General features: G+C 45.7%; 1 protein-coding gene across 4 annotated transcripts in view; it reads right to left on the reverse strand.

The window, feature by feature from the left end:
* Positions 1-14,872, reverse strand: part of LOC122544746 (phosphatidylinositol 4-phosphate 5-kinase type-1 alpha-like) — a 53,557-nt gene that overhangs the window by 22,664 nt on the left and 16,021 nt on the right. For all 4 annotated transcript variants that reach the window (XM_087985083.1, XM_087985084.1, XM_087985082.1 and 1 more), the window contains 6 exons: positions 11,420-11,451; positions 8,505-8,591; positions 7,796-7,926; positions 4,379-4,496; positions 2,491-2,643; positions 1,045-1,344 (listed from right to left, as the gene is read on the reverse strand). In XM_087985083.1, the coding sequence (XP_087841209.1) occupies positions 1,045-1,344; positions 2,491-2,643; positions 4,379-4,496; positions 7,796-7,926; positions 8,505-8,591; positions 11,420-11,451 (821 nt within the window). The remainder of the gene's footprint in view (positions 1-1,044; positions 1,345-2,490; positions 2,644-4,378; positions 4,497-7,795; positions 7,927-8,504; positions 8,592-11,419; positions 11,452-14,872) is intronic.

The raw sequence follows: 14,872 nt of genomic DNA on the forward strand, positions 1-14,872 counted from the left end.
CCCGCACAGACCGTTGCCAGAGGCTGGAATCGAACCTGGGTCTCTGGCGCTGTGAGGTAGCGGTGCTAACCATTGAGCCACCATGCCACTCATCCTTTTAAAGGGTAGAAGGTGGTATATTAGTGGAAGATGCTGTCAAGGGAGACTTGGCGAGTGGCTGCAGGGCATCCTGTGGATGGTACACACTGCTGCCACCGTGCGTTAAAGGGAACATGATGATGATCAGGGTGGCAATTAAGCAGACTGGTGTCTCACATCTTGAGCCTCTGGAGTTGCACTCATTCCAGCTTCAACCGCCAGTAATTTAGCATGAAACAGCATTTTCTTTGGGGGAAAAAAAATAACAAGCTGCCATGCGGCTCAGTTGAGCTGAAGCAGCAGACTCAGGCCTGACATTGCAAGTTTGGAAATCCATGAATGAGCAAACGTCAATTGTGTGATGGTGTTGGATCTCGTGACCTCTGGCGTCAAATTCTACTCCGCTGAGGAAAGAGACAGAGGCTAGGTGGTGGTGGTCACAAGGTTGGAGAAGTTCCTTGGAGAGAGAGTTCAGAGGGGGGCTCGATGCGCGTGCTCCACATCAGGACAGGCTGGATAGGGACAGTTGCAATGGTTTAGAACTGGGCTTTGGTGAGGCTAGCGATTAAAACAAAACTGGCAAAACAAACAAACAAACAACGCTGACGTTGAGGAGAAACTTGAACAGTCAGGACATGGGGGAATGCACGAGGGAGCATGTGGAGGAGCATTTGCAAGGAAGAACATGCAGGGTTATGGGGGTGGGGAGGTAGATGGTGGTGGTGAACAGCACAAGGTGAATCGCAGCGCAGACATAAGAGGAACAGCCTCCCCCCGTTCTGTAAAAGCTCCATGACTCAATGTAATAGTGCAGCAACCGAAAGCACAGCTGAGACATCTGGTGGTGTGGGGGCACTGACATCGTTAAAAAGGAAGGCGGCAAGGGACGGACAGGGAAGCCCAACACCCGATGTGCAGCCTGTGCGGAGCCCTTTGCCGCAGCAAACGAAGGGTGATGGTACTAACCAAACAGTCTCTCTGAATCGTTTTATACAAGGCACTGTACATGTCGGTATCCAGGAAGAGGCCATCCGGGATATCCTGCATGAAGTCAAGGTCTTTGAAGGTGGGTCGTGGCTTCTCGCGCTCTTTCTGTGAAGCCCTCCGCTTGTACGTTGACCCTTTCAGGTCGTATTTCAGGTGCATTTTCAATGCCCGGGGCAGCAGGTTGTTCATGACCACCAATCGGATGTTGTTGCCCCCTGACTGGATGCAGTAGAGCCCGAAGAACTTGGGCAGCAGCGTGCGAGGGTTCTGGTTCAAGTTCTGTCAGGAGAGAGAGAGAGAGACAGCAAGAGATCTTTCTGTTTTTAAAAAAAAACTCGCATCTAAATGACACCTCAAAGCACTTTACAACAATATGCATCTATTTTTATAAAACATCCCAAGGAGTGATTATTGGACAGAATTTGATGTGATCACGTAAGGAGACGTCAGGACAGGTGACAAGTCAATTTTAAGAAGTGTCTTAAAGTGGGAGGGGGAGATCAGAGAGGGGAAGAAATAGAATGCGTCTTTTTCCAATTCTCAGTGCAACACAAGTGCAATTTTTTTTCCTACTCAATAGACCAGTCCTCTTCAAGGTGGAAACAGGATTTTAAACCTTTCCCCAGTATTCTTGATCACAACGATAGCATGCACATATACCTATCCTTAATTAACAAAACGTTCGTGAATTCAATGTGATCGACATCAATCAACCAGCATTCCAGTGATGGACCTCATGGTCGAACAGCTATTTAAAGTACCTTCCAGTTAAAAGTGTATCCCGGGATGATCCCTACACACAGATTCAGCCCATCAGGAATACAGGGGTATAAACAGCCTGATACATCTTAGTTGGCTTTGTAGTCTATGTGAAGAATCCAAGATGAGAGAGGATGGAGAGATCGTAGAATCCTCTCAGTGTGGAAGCAGGCCAATCAGCCCATCCAGTCTGCACCAATGCGCTGAAGAGCATCGCATCCAAACTAACTTCCCCCTTTCCTATCACTGTAACCCTACATTCCCCATGGTGAACCCCCTAACCTGAAGAGCCCTGAACACTATGGGGCAATTTAGCATGGCCAATCCACTCTAACCAGCACATCTTTGGACTGTGGGAGCACTTGGAGGAAGCCCACACAGATACGGGGGGTGTCAACGTGCGAACTACACAGTAAGAGGGTGGAATCAAAGCCGGGTCCCTGGCGCTGAGAGGCGACAGCGCTAAGCACTGAGCCACCGTGCCGCCCTAATTTTTATTTCTTGATGCAGCCATGGAAGTTGGGCATCGCTGGCTAGGTGGGCATCTGTGGCCCATTGCCTTCTAAAGAATAGTGGTGAGTCCACTTGGTATAGTTAGGGGACAGAGCTCCAGCAGCTGCTAAATAGGCCTAACAGAAGGGAGAAAACATTTCAAACAGAACTCACCATGTAATATCCAGGTAACAGCTTCTGTAAAAACTCCGCCTCCTTGTGCTGAACCGTTTTGATGATAAATTCATCATCAGCAGATACGTAGAAGACAGAGCCACTAGCACCGGGGTTAGACAACTCAATCAGTTGTTCGTTACATAGAGAATACTGTTTTTTTTTGGGGGGTGGGGGGTTTTGAAGGGTTGGAGAGGAGAGAAAGAAAAGCGTCAATTTATAGAGTGTCTGTTCGTAACTCAAAACCAGTGCCCAAAGCTCTATGTCCACGCACAGCCGCTCCACGACATTTCGCCAACATTAAACTTCAAACAGATTGAAAGTTCCAGGGGAAGCACAGCCACAGTCATAATCAGTCTGTAAACTTCTCTGCAACTCGGCATTTCCGGTAACCATTTAGTAGCCTGCAAGTTACAATTTTTAACACGGCACTGCACCTGTACAGAGACCCAGGCTGTTTAGCAGTCACCAGGAGAGCAGATTCACAAAGAGGTTTGCAGACTTAAAGCGTTGCACAGGTTTCCCGTATTCCTACCAGATTAAAACGTAAGGAAATATTATGGCCCTGTTACCTGTTGTTTGTTGGAACATTGTTTGGCACAAATCAGTCAGGTGTGACTCTCACCTGTCATGCATGGACTACAGTGCTCACCCAGCCATGATGTTGCTCAAAACCGCAGTCTTATTAGATTACCTACAGTGTGGAAACAGGCCCTTCGGCCCAACCAGTCCACCCCGCCTCTGACTAATGCGCCTAACACTATGGGCAATTTAACATGGCCGATTCACCTGACCTGCATATCATTGTGACTGTGGGAGGAAACCGGAGCACCCGGAGGGAACCCACACAGATACGGGGAGAATTGTGCAAGCTCCACACAGAGAGTCACCAGAGGATGGAATTGAACCTGGGACCCTGGCGCTGTGAGGCAGCAGTGCTAACCACTGAGCCACTTTTTCCACCTTATATTGACAGATCTTGTCTAAACTAAAGTCTGAGCAGGATAGTCACATTCTTTGATTTGATTTATTACGGTCACATGTACCTCGATACAGTGAAATGTTTTGTTTTGCATGCAGTACAGGCAGATCATATCATACAAAGTGCTTTAGGATAATAGAACAGGGCGAGGCATGAATACATCATTACGATTGGAGAAAAGGTGCACGAAGAGCAAGATCAACATTAAGTTTAAAATTTGAGAGGTCTGTGCAGAAGTCTAATAACAGTGGAGAAGAAGTTTTCTTGAATCTGTTAGCGTGTGTTTCAGCTTTTGTATCTCCTGCCCAATGGAAGACATGCGGGATGGGAGGGGTCTTTGATTACGCTGGCTGCCTTCCCAAGGCAGAAGTATAGATGGACTCAATGGATTGAAGGTTGGCTTGTTGTCATGGACTAATGCATCCCAGCTCCCTTAGTCAGTCCTTACACCCCTTCTCCTGTGGCTCACAAGGACCTACAACTGTTGTTGCCTGTATCGTATTCCCACCAGATTTGTTTTCTCATCCCTGGTTAACTGCCTTAAGCTGAGGAACATCGTCAGAACTTCAGACCGCACCATCATAGCTGTGTCAAGGCACAACTCCAACAATGCCTCTGGAGCTCTCACCTACCCACTACACTTTCCAGCCTCAGGATTTGAAAATCCCAAAGCACTCCTGACTGACCAACACAGCCCTCTACCCCATGCCACTCAAAACACTCATCCAAAACGCTGCTGCCTGTATTCTTGCCCTATCTCATTGCCAATCTCCCAAGCCCCTCACAAACGTGAAGCTGTCTCTTCAAATAGAGAATCTTCTTCACCCTATGACCAGCCAATGAACTCTTCAATGACAACCACGCCCCCCCCCTCCATTACTTTGGAGACTAACCACCGACACTTACCAGATAGTCATCAGGGCGAATTCCAAACAGCTCCCGGAAATATCGGAATGCCACAGGGGCATAGTTTTTGAACCTGAAATCGGCGTAGTGATGGGCTGGTGTCAAGTTGCTTCCTTCGCTGAAGATCCAAAACAACAAGGCAAAGTTTAATTTTCCAAACATAGACTGGGACTGTCCTAGTGTGAAGGGCTTGAATGGGGAAGAATTTGTTGTGTGTGTACACAAAAACACTCTTATTGAATATGTGGAAGTACCTGCGAGAGAAGGAGCAATGCTTGATCTTTTGTTGGGAAATAAGGCAGGCCATAAGTGAGGTGTCAGTGTGGGAGCACTTTTCGGGCCAGTGACCATAATTCTATTAGTTTTAAAAGAGTTTTGGAAAGGTTATAGAACTAAGCAAATTTCTAAATTGGAGTATGGCCAATTTTGTCGGTATTAGACAGAAGCTTTCAAAAGTTGATTGGGTGAGGCGATTTATCAGTATAGGAATGGTTGGCAAGTGGGCGGCCTTTAAAGAACAAGATAACAAGAGTTCAGAGATTGTTAGTGTGAAGGGAAAGGCTGGTAGGTGTCGGGAATGCTGGATGACTAGAGAAATTGAGGGTCTGGAAAAGGATGCATATGTCAGGTTTAGACAATTGGGATTGAGTGAATCCCGAGAAGAGTCTTAAGGCAGTAAGAGTATATTTTAAAGGGAAATTAGGAGGGCAAAAAAGATGACGTGAGATAGGGTTAGCAAGAATCCAAAGGGATTCGATAAATACATTAAGGGCAAAAGAGTAACTAGGGAGAGAATAGGGCCCCTTAAAGGCCAACATGGAACGCAGGAACTGGGTGAGATCCTGAATGAATATATTGCGTCAGTACTTACTGTAGAGAAAGACATGGAGAACTATGGAACTTCAGGAAATAAATAGTGATAGAACCATAGAATCCCTACAATGTGGAAACAGGCCATTCGGCCCAACAAGTCCATACCATCATTCCGAAGAGCATCTCACCCAGACGCATTCCCCTACCTTATTGCCCATAACTAACGTACCCAACCTACACACCCCTGAACATTATGGGCAATTTAATATGGCCAACTCACCTAACCTACACATCTTTGGACTGTGGGGGGAAACCACACAGACACAAGGAGAATGCGCAAACTCCACACAAACAGTTGCCTGAGGCTGGAATCGAACCCAGGTCCCCGGCGCTGTGAGGCAGCAGTGCTAATGACTGAGCCACTGTGACGCCCCTCAGCCATAGAGGGGCCTTGAAAGGAGTTCATATTACAGAAGAGGCAGGGCTGGCGGGTCCGAAAATGCATAAAAGTAGATTAATCACTGGGACTTGATCAGGTGTTTTCCCAGAACTTTGTGGTGGAAAGCCAGGGAAAAGATTACTGGGACCCTTGCTGCGATATTTGTTTCATTGATAGCCACGGGTGAGGTGCCATGTTGGCTAATGCGATGCCACGAGTTAAAGAAGGTCGTAAGGAAAAATCAGGGAACCACAAACCAGTGAGCCTTACGTCAATACTGGGTAAGTTGTTGGAAGGGATTCTGAGGGACAGGACTTACATGCATTTGAAAAGGCACGGTCTGTTTAAGCACAGTCGGCACCACACACTCGACTCTGATTAGAGAGATTGTCGACATGGCTGTGTTTGTTTGGGAAACTCATGTCTCACTAACTTGAATTAGTATTTTTTTGAAGAACTAACGAAGAAGGTTGATGAAAGCAGAGCGGTTCAACAAGGGTCCACATGGTAGAAATGGTAAGGGTTAGATCACACAGGATCTGGAGGAGCTAGCCAAGACATCCCGACCCAATCCAGTCCCACCCGCCAGCACCCGGCCCATATCTCTCCAAACCCTTCCTATTCATATACCCATCCAGATGCGTTTTAAATGTTGCAATTGTACCAGCCTCCACCACTTCCTCTGGCAGCTCATTCCACACACATACCACCCTCTGCGTGAAAAGGTTGCCCCATAGGTCTCTTTTATATCTTTCCCCTCTCACCCTAAACCTATGCCCTCTAGTTCTGGACTCCCCGATCTCAGGGAAAAGACTGTTTATCCTATCCATGCCCCTCATGATTTTATTAACCTCTATAAGGTCACCCCTCAGCCTCTGACGCTCCAGGGAAAACAGCCCCAATCTGTTCAGCCTCTCCCTGTAGCTCAAATCCTCCAACCCTGGTAACATCCTTGTAAAACTTTTCTGAACCCTTTCAAGTTTCACAACATCTTTCCGATAGGAAGACCAGAACTGCACGCAATATTCCAACAATGGCCTAACCAATGACCTCTACAGCTGCAACATGACTACTGTACTCAATACTCTGACCAATGAAGGAAAGCATACCAAACGCCTTCTTCACTATCCTATCTACCTGCAATGCCATTTTCAAGGAGCTATGAACCTGCACTCCAAGGTCTCTTTCTTCAGCAACACTCCCTAGGACCTTACCATTAAGTGGATAAGTCCTGCTAAGATTTGCTTTCTCAAAATGCAGCACCTCGCATTTATCTGAATTAAACTCCATCTGCTTCTTCTCGGCCCATTGGCCCAATTGATTAAGATCCTGTTGTAATCTGAGGTAACCCTCTTCGCTGTCCACTACACCTCCAATTTTGATGTAATCTGCAAACTTACTAACCGTACCTCTTATGCTCGCATCCAATTCATTTATATAAATGACAAAAAGTAGAGGACCCAGCACGGATCCTTGTGGCACTCCACTAGTCACAAGCCTCCAGTCTGAAAAACAACCCTCCACCACAGGCCAGACACGCTCAAAACATTTCAAGAAAGTGGCCCTAACTTTGCTAGTTGTTTTCAGCAGGTGTAACGCAGATATTCCAGGAGTGATGCAGCTGACCAACCCATTTAGCTTTAAACAAAACAGAATTTATTTACAAGATTACGGAATGGCACACAAAAGAAAACAGAATACAGGATAACAACCTATCTGAAAATCCAACAGATCATCCCAACTTAATGATGCTGTTCCAAATACTTGAGACAATGCCCATAAACACCCCTTGGCACAAAAGGTAAAAATCAAACACGGGGTCTTACAGGAGAGAAGTCAGAGAGAGATCAGCATGGATCTGTTTCTTTGGGTCCAGCAGTCTTTTCCACTACTGTGCTAAAACCAAACCAAACCAGAGTAAAGCTGAGCTGAGAGAACTGGCCACTCCCATTTCACAGTACAAGATTTTTAAAAAAAAAAACTTAAAAGCCTTTTGCCTGAGGCAGTATGTGCTATGTTAGCTATAATCAAATTGGCCCTAAAACTCTCAACTTAGACTTCGAGTCAGTATTGTTTATGACCCCTCTGAAAACAAACAGCAAGGACACTGTAACTTGTTAAAGGAGCATCATCGTCACACTAGCCAGGTCTGTTGAATCCCTCACCTTGGGAAGAAAATGCTCTCCACCACGTAGAAGTCCTGCATGAGGACATCGCGCTCAGGCTTAGTGCTGAGACTCCCAACTGTGTGCGTGATCCCCAACTGAATGGCACCTCGGAGGGCAGAGGAGGTCGTCTGCGATGGGAAAAAAAACACACACGTACAAGATCAGAAGCAAGAAGTAGGAAATTGCACCAAGTCCGGAAACGAGAAGAAAATCGGCTCCTCAACCCAACGCGCGTTTAAACAAGGTGAGCGATTTTTTTTTTCTTCTTCCCTCTCTCGTGCTGTGATCCACTCGGGGAAAAACGCAGCAAGGTGTGTCATTGAAGTGTGCAGGATTTGCTGCAAGACATCTCTGTCCTTTCCCAGTGCTGTGATCTGCTCCCAGAGACAGTTATTCAGCCCATCATGAGCAGCCAGTTCGCCAAACTTAATCCCTTATCTGGGCACAGATGGGAAGTGGATATTGTCAATGACAAGATGGCCGACAATGATAGCCACCAAGCAGCTTCAGGTTGAGTATCACAAGTAAAGACACTAGTGTGGTATAAATGTTTGGACCATCATCTCCCTCTCTCAAACACACAAAGGCACAGCCACTTGAACAAGCTGCCAACCAGCCGCAACACACGTGGAACAGGACTGCCAACACCCACAAGCTCTGGAGGTGGGAAAGAGGCAAATATATAATCTCAGGAACAGACACCCACCTTTTTATACGTAGTCTCCCCGGTGGAGTCCACTCGCCGGTGGCCTATCTTCTTCAACTGTGTGCCATACGAAGAGGCTGCTGCCATCTGCCAACAAGAAAGCCAATCAAGTTGAAGGCAATGCTGTCAGCCCAATGCAAGTCATTTATGTTGCACCCCAGAAAGTAAGTTTTCACAACTGAAGCCTTCAGTGGTTACATCCTCTGAAATTCTCTCTCTTGTGGATGTAGGTTTGCTCACTGCGCTGGAAGGTTCATTTCCAGACGTTTCATCACCCTACGAGGTAACAACTTCAGTGGGCCTCCGGGCAAAGCACTGTTGGTAGTTCCTGCTTTCTATTTATAGATAAATAGATTTATATAACTAGAAAGCAGGAATTTTCATCAGTAGTGCTTCACCTGGAGGCCCACTGAAGATGTTATCTAGTAGGGTGACAAAATGTCTGGAAATGAACCTTCCAGCTCAGTGAGCAAACCTACATCCAGAATCTCAACCTGAGCTACAAATCTTCTCAAACCTTCGTTCTCTTGTGTTATAGACCAGAACAACCCCCCCCCCCCCCCAAAATATAAGATAGTCTAGAGCGTAATGTTTTCTTATTTCATAGGCAAGTGCCATGTGTTGTTTTCCGAATGCAATTCGATTGGTCAAACTACCAGACTTGTAGCAAAACACTCTTTACTCATCAACCATAGTTAAAATACAAAAGAATGAACAATTTGGAAAACTTAACAGAATAATAGATTATTTTACTATGAAACAGTAACTGTTCCAATAATAGTAACATGCCACAAACACACCCTTGGCAAAGGCAAATTCAGTAAAATAGATTGGCTCACAGGTGATTCTCCAGTCCAAGAGGAAGAAAACATCAAGAGACAACTGAGTGAGAGACAGCAGCAGGGAGAGATATCCTGCAACCTCCAAACCTAGCAACTGTTACTGAAAATCTACAACTAAAAATCCTGGCTTGACCACACACACACAGGCTGCTTCTATTGTTCGAACTTTAAAAAAAAACCCCAAGGCCTCAAAAACTGTTTACTTCATTGGCTTGGAGTAGACCGATCCACATCTCCGTCTCAACCTTTCTTAGTTTTAAAAACCCAAAACAAAATATACCTCTTAAAGCCACAGTATCATCACTCTCGCTGACTCATTAAAATCTCTCCTACGCGTCACTGAAGATAAAATGAAAGGCATTGTATAATGATGCTGTGCTCAACTCTGAAACCATCCCCTCCCACACCCAGTCAGGAACTCTACTCCACCACGGGTTAGTCAATTGCTGGGAGCTCAGTTACGGCTACTTCCCGAATACTGGGGAGGGATTTAATGCTGGGGATAAAAAGGTTGAGAAACTCCAATCACTACCAGAAGGCTAAAGAGGTTGGGGCTATTTTCCCTGAGTGTCGGAGGCTAAGGGGTGACCTTATGGAAGTTTATACAATCATGGGGGTGGAGTGCATAGATTGGGTAAATAATGAAAGCCTTTTCCCCAGGGTTGGGGAGTCCAAAGCTAGAGGGCATAGGTTGAAGGTGAGAGGGGAAAGATTTAGAAGGGACCGAAGGGGCAACTTTTTTATGCAGAGAGTGGTGTGTGTATGGAATGACCTGCCAGAGGAAGTGGTGGAGGCTCGTACAATTGCAGCATTTAAAAGGCATCTGGATGGGGACATGAATAGGAAGGGTTTAGAGGGATATGGGCACAATGCTGGCAAATGGAACTAGATTAGGTTAGAATATCTGGTCAGCATGGACGAGTTGGACCAAACGGTGTTTCTGTGCTGTACATCTCTACGACTCTATAACACTTGAGTGATGCCCTGGACCAGTTTTGCACAGCTCAGGCTAATGCTCCAAGTCCAAATCAACACACAGGTTCAAATCCCACCAGGAACTCATTTATTCAATAGATTTTGCATTAACAGTTGGATCCACACCCCATGAATAAAGTGTCATGTACATTAATAATAGGCAGGGGTACAAGGTTGAAGTCTCTCAGTTGAATAGGTGCATCCCAAGGAAGAATGAGAAACTGACATATTCAGGGCAGAGAAATGACCATTAGAAGTGGATATCATCAATATCAAGATGGCCAACTACAACAGACACTACTCCTACTCCCAGCTCCATTCCCTACCAGACTAAGCTAAGTTCGCTTTTAAAACTACCAAAAATGCAACTCTTGTTTTGCCCATCCATTATGTCAAATGAATAAATGCTTGCAACTTTACTTCCTTTCAACTTCTCTGACACGTCATATTGTGAATTCTGACATCTACATTTCCATGTAAACATGTCATGTAACGATTACAGCCTCCCAGCACCACGAGGATACAAGAGTTCTCAGCCTCAAACAACTGCATTCCGGCCAACTCCGGAAACTGCCAAACGCTTGCTACCACCTTGCTTTGGGGCACCTCTTGCCAACGCTCCTGAAGATTACGACAGTGCCTTTGAACGCATCACCAAACCGGAAAGGGTATACCAGATGATGCTGCTTTTCTTCTCGCACCCCCGCGCCAGCCTTGCTCCCTGCTCACCACTGGGTCTATCACTGCACTCAGGGAACGAGAAAGCCAGTGAGGTGGCAGCTCAGGGCTCTTTCCGAACACTCCTCCGGCTGACGTGAATGGTTCTGTAATTTAATTCAGTGGTACAGGGCTAAGCACAAGTCCCATGGTGTCTCTGGCTGTGATCGCCAAAGGTAACGTGTGACCACACGAGCTGCTTGTTATGGCAGTAAATGCTTCCCACAGACAGCATTCACATCGCAGGAGAGAATTATGGTTAATTAAAGATTATAAGCTTTATGCAAAGTTCATCTTCAATGTAGACTTTTCTAGCAGAAACAAAGTAATAAATACATTTATATAACTGCATCCAATAGGGTGCATTTATCACTCACGTACCTCTGAAGATGGCACTCTCCTGTAAGTCAGCCCTACAAAGGAGAAAAATAAAGTAAATTGTCAGTACATATCAGTTGGCAGAACACAGAGAAGTGGTATGTGAATCACGGACCCTGAATTTGAGGCTCCCCTCTTTCCTGCCGATGACGTTAAGCACCAGACAAGGATAATGTCTTCAGAATGTACCCTGCAGCTACAACAGCAGGACAGAAGTTGGCAATTCTGTAAACGAGTAACTCACCTCCTGTCTTGTTACTGCCTGCCTACTTAACTACAAGAAACAGTTAGGAATGAAGGAATACCACCCTCTTGCTTGGATGAGAGCAGATCCAACAACACAAGATGTTCAACACCATCCAGGATGCAGCAGACTGCTTGATCAGCATTTGCTCCCTCCACTACCACAGACAGCAGGTGTTGTGTACCATGTACAAGATGCTCTGCTACAATGCACCAAAGCTCCTTCGACATAATTTTTCAAACCCACACTCTCGGTCACTGGAAGGGCAAGGACAGCAGATGCACAGGAACCACATCCAAACCTCACACCATTCTGACTTGAAACAGTAGTAAGAAGCCAGTGTTCCAAAACGCAGGAACTCCCTGCCAGCGCACCACAGGCATCCCCATACGACATGGACTGCAGAATTCAAGAAGGCAGCTCACTACCATGTTCTCCAGAGCAATTTACTAGTGAAATACACAGTGGCTTAGCAAGCAATGACCACATTCTACTAACAAATAAAAAAAAAGGTTCCCTGACAAGAGATTAGGGCTCATAAGCATGAGTTGGAATGCCACGGTGTGCCTGTTCAGGACATTAGTTAGGACATCTTCGAAACACTGCACTCAGATCTGCTCTCCCTGCTATAAGGAGGATGTTGGTAAGCTTGAAAGGATGAAGAAAAGATTCACAAGGATGCTATAGGGAAAGGCTGAATAAGCCGGGATTATTTTTCCTGGAGTGTTGGAGCCTGAGGGATGACCTTAAAGAGATTTTTAAAATCATGAGGGGTATGGATAGGGTGAACAGACAAGTTAGGTTTTCCCCAAGACAGGAGAATCCAAAGCTAGAGGCCATAGATTAACGGTGAGAGGGGAAATATTTAGAAGGGATCAGAGAGGCAACGTTTTCACGCAAAGGGTGGTGGGTGCATGGAAAGAGCTGCCAAAGGAAGTGGAGGAGGCTGGTACAATCACAACATTTAGAAGACATCTGTTTGGGTTCATGAATAGGAAGGGTTGAGAGAGATATGTGCCTAGATTAACGTGCCTAGACTAGATTAATTTAGTATATATGGTAGGCATGGACGAGTTAGACTGAAGGGTCTGTTTCCACGTTGTACATCTCTATGACTTTACGATAACCAAACATGCTCATGCACACACAGTCAGCCAGCCACTGCTCTGGGAGTGATTCATCCTCCAGCTTCTCATCAATGCCCACAAAACCTCAAAAGGCACTTGGCAGTGTAGACAACAACTGCCCTGGTGGCTGAGATGCCCAAAGCACCTCCTGGCATCTGGGGGGAGCAATTTTCACCAGAGCCAGGAAGGTGATAGATACCAATGGTCCCCTGGTGCCACATGGTCCCTCTCTCACCCTGCACTTTCTCTATTCTAGCCTTATGCCAGCCAAACATCATTCTTGTTAACAAGATTCATCAGAAAAGAACTGAACTGACGCGTTAAGGAATAAATGAATCCACGATAAAGAAAAAAGTTTTTAAGAAAGGTTGTTGTGGGCAATGAGTGGGTGGGAAATTGATGGAATCTTCTCGGTGTGAAATAAAAAGACTTCAGAATCAACAATGCCAGACTCCGCGCTATAAAAAGCATGTGTATAGCAGCCACTTCCTGTCAATGTCACACTTATTTCCTCCCACCCTCCACAACCGTCCCTCAAAAACGTCAGTCTCATCTCACTGACAGCAAACAATTCCATTCACACGTTAAAGCAATTACGTTGAAACAAAATCACCACAAGGTATTCTCCAGCTCCAGTCACTAACAATCAACATTTCTCAGGAAGGCACACTCCCACACCCTAGACTGAAAAGGTTAAAAATGGAATATTGTCCTTCACTGTTAGAGGGATGACGTTTAAAAACAGGGAGGTTATGCTGCAGCTGTATAGGGTGCTGGTGAGGCCACATCTGGAGTACTGTGTACAGTTTCAGCCTCCTTACTTGAGAAAGGATGTACTGGCACTGGGGGGGGGGGGGGGGGGGGGGGGGTGCAGAGGAGGTTCAATGGGTTGATTCTGGAGTTAAGAGGGTTGCCTTATGAGTAGAGATTGAGCAGACTGAGACTATACTCATTGGACTTTAGAAGCATAAGAGGGGGAATCTTATAGAAACATAAAATTATGAAGGGAATACATAAGCTGGAAGCAAGGAGGTTGTTTCCACTGGCGGGTGAAACTGGAACTATCGGGCATAGCCTCAAAATAACGGGGAGCAGATTTAGGACTGAGTTGAGGAGGAACTTCTTCACCCAAAAGGCTGTGAATCTGGGAAATTCCCTGCCCAGTGAAGCAGTTGAGGTTACCTTGTTGAATGTTTTTAAGGCAAAGACAGATTAGATTTTTGAGCAGTAAAGGAAGTCAGGGTTATGATGAGCAGACGCGTTGAGTGGAGTTGAGTACATGAAAAGATCAGCCATGATCTTACTGAAATGGCAGAACAGTGTCAATGGGCCAGATACTTCTGCTTATGTTGTAGGATTCGCTTGCTATAAACATTTCTCAGGAAGCCACATTCCTGCACCCTAGACTGAAAAGATTGTAGAATTTACTTATTATGTGTTTTATAAAGTGAATTCGAAGAATGAGGGCTCATTTAGAAGCTACTCCCAAGTGCCAAGGAGGTGGTGATGCTGAGCTGTCTGAATTTGAGTTGTTGCAGTCCCACCTCAGCCCACAACAATGACAACGCTCTTGGCTGGCAAGTGTGCGAAATCGAATCCAATTTAATTCAGGATACTTGGGATTAACACACTGCATCTATTTAGAGCCTTTAATTTGCTGGGAAGAGGTTTAGGGAGCGATTTCCAGAGCTTGAGATCCAGCAGCGATCAATAGTATTTAGGCTTTCAATCTTCATTGTGCAATATTGCCTGAGCTGAGGCAAGCCTCACAATGGAACAGGGATAGTGAGGGAAGAGTCACTTCAGAAGGAGAGAAATAGTGAGGAAACAATTCAAGTTCAGAGTAGGGAGAGGGCAGAAAAAGGAGGAGATCACTGCAATCCAAATAGGGTATTAATAACAGCGTCAGACACGAGAGGAAGCTTGAATGATACATTTAATATCCCAAAGGGACTTGACAGGGCAGATGCACAGTGAAAGGTGCCTCTTCTGGGAGAATCGAGATGCAGGGATCACGGTCTAAAACTAAGGGGATGGTTCATTTTTGACAGAAAATAGGCTTTTTTTTTTGCTCATGTATGTGGA

The sequence above is a fragment of the Chiloscyllium plagiosum genome, unplaced genomic scaffold (genome assembly GCF_037043375.1).
Source record: "Chiloscyllium plagiosum isolate Xiang-an unplaced genomic scaffold, Cpla_swu_hap1 HiC_scaffold_50, whole genome shotgun sequence".
In the NCBI taxonomy this organism is placed as follows: Eukaryota; Metazoa; Chordata; class Chondrichthyes; order Orectolobiformes; family Hemiscylliidae; genus Chiloscyllium; species Chiloscyllium plagiosum.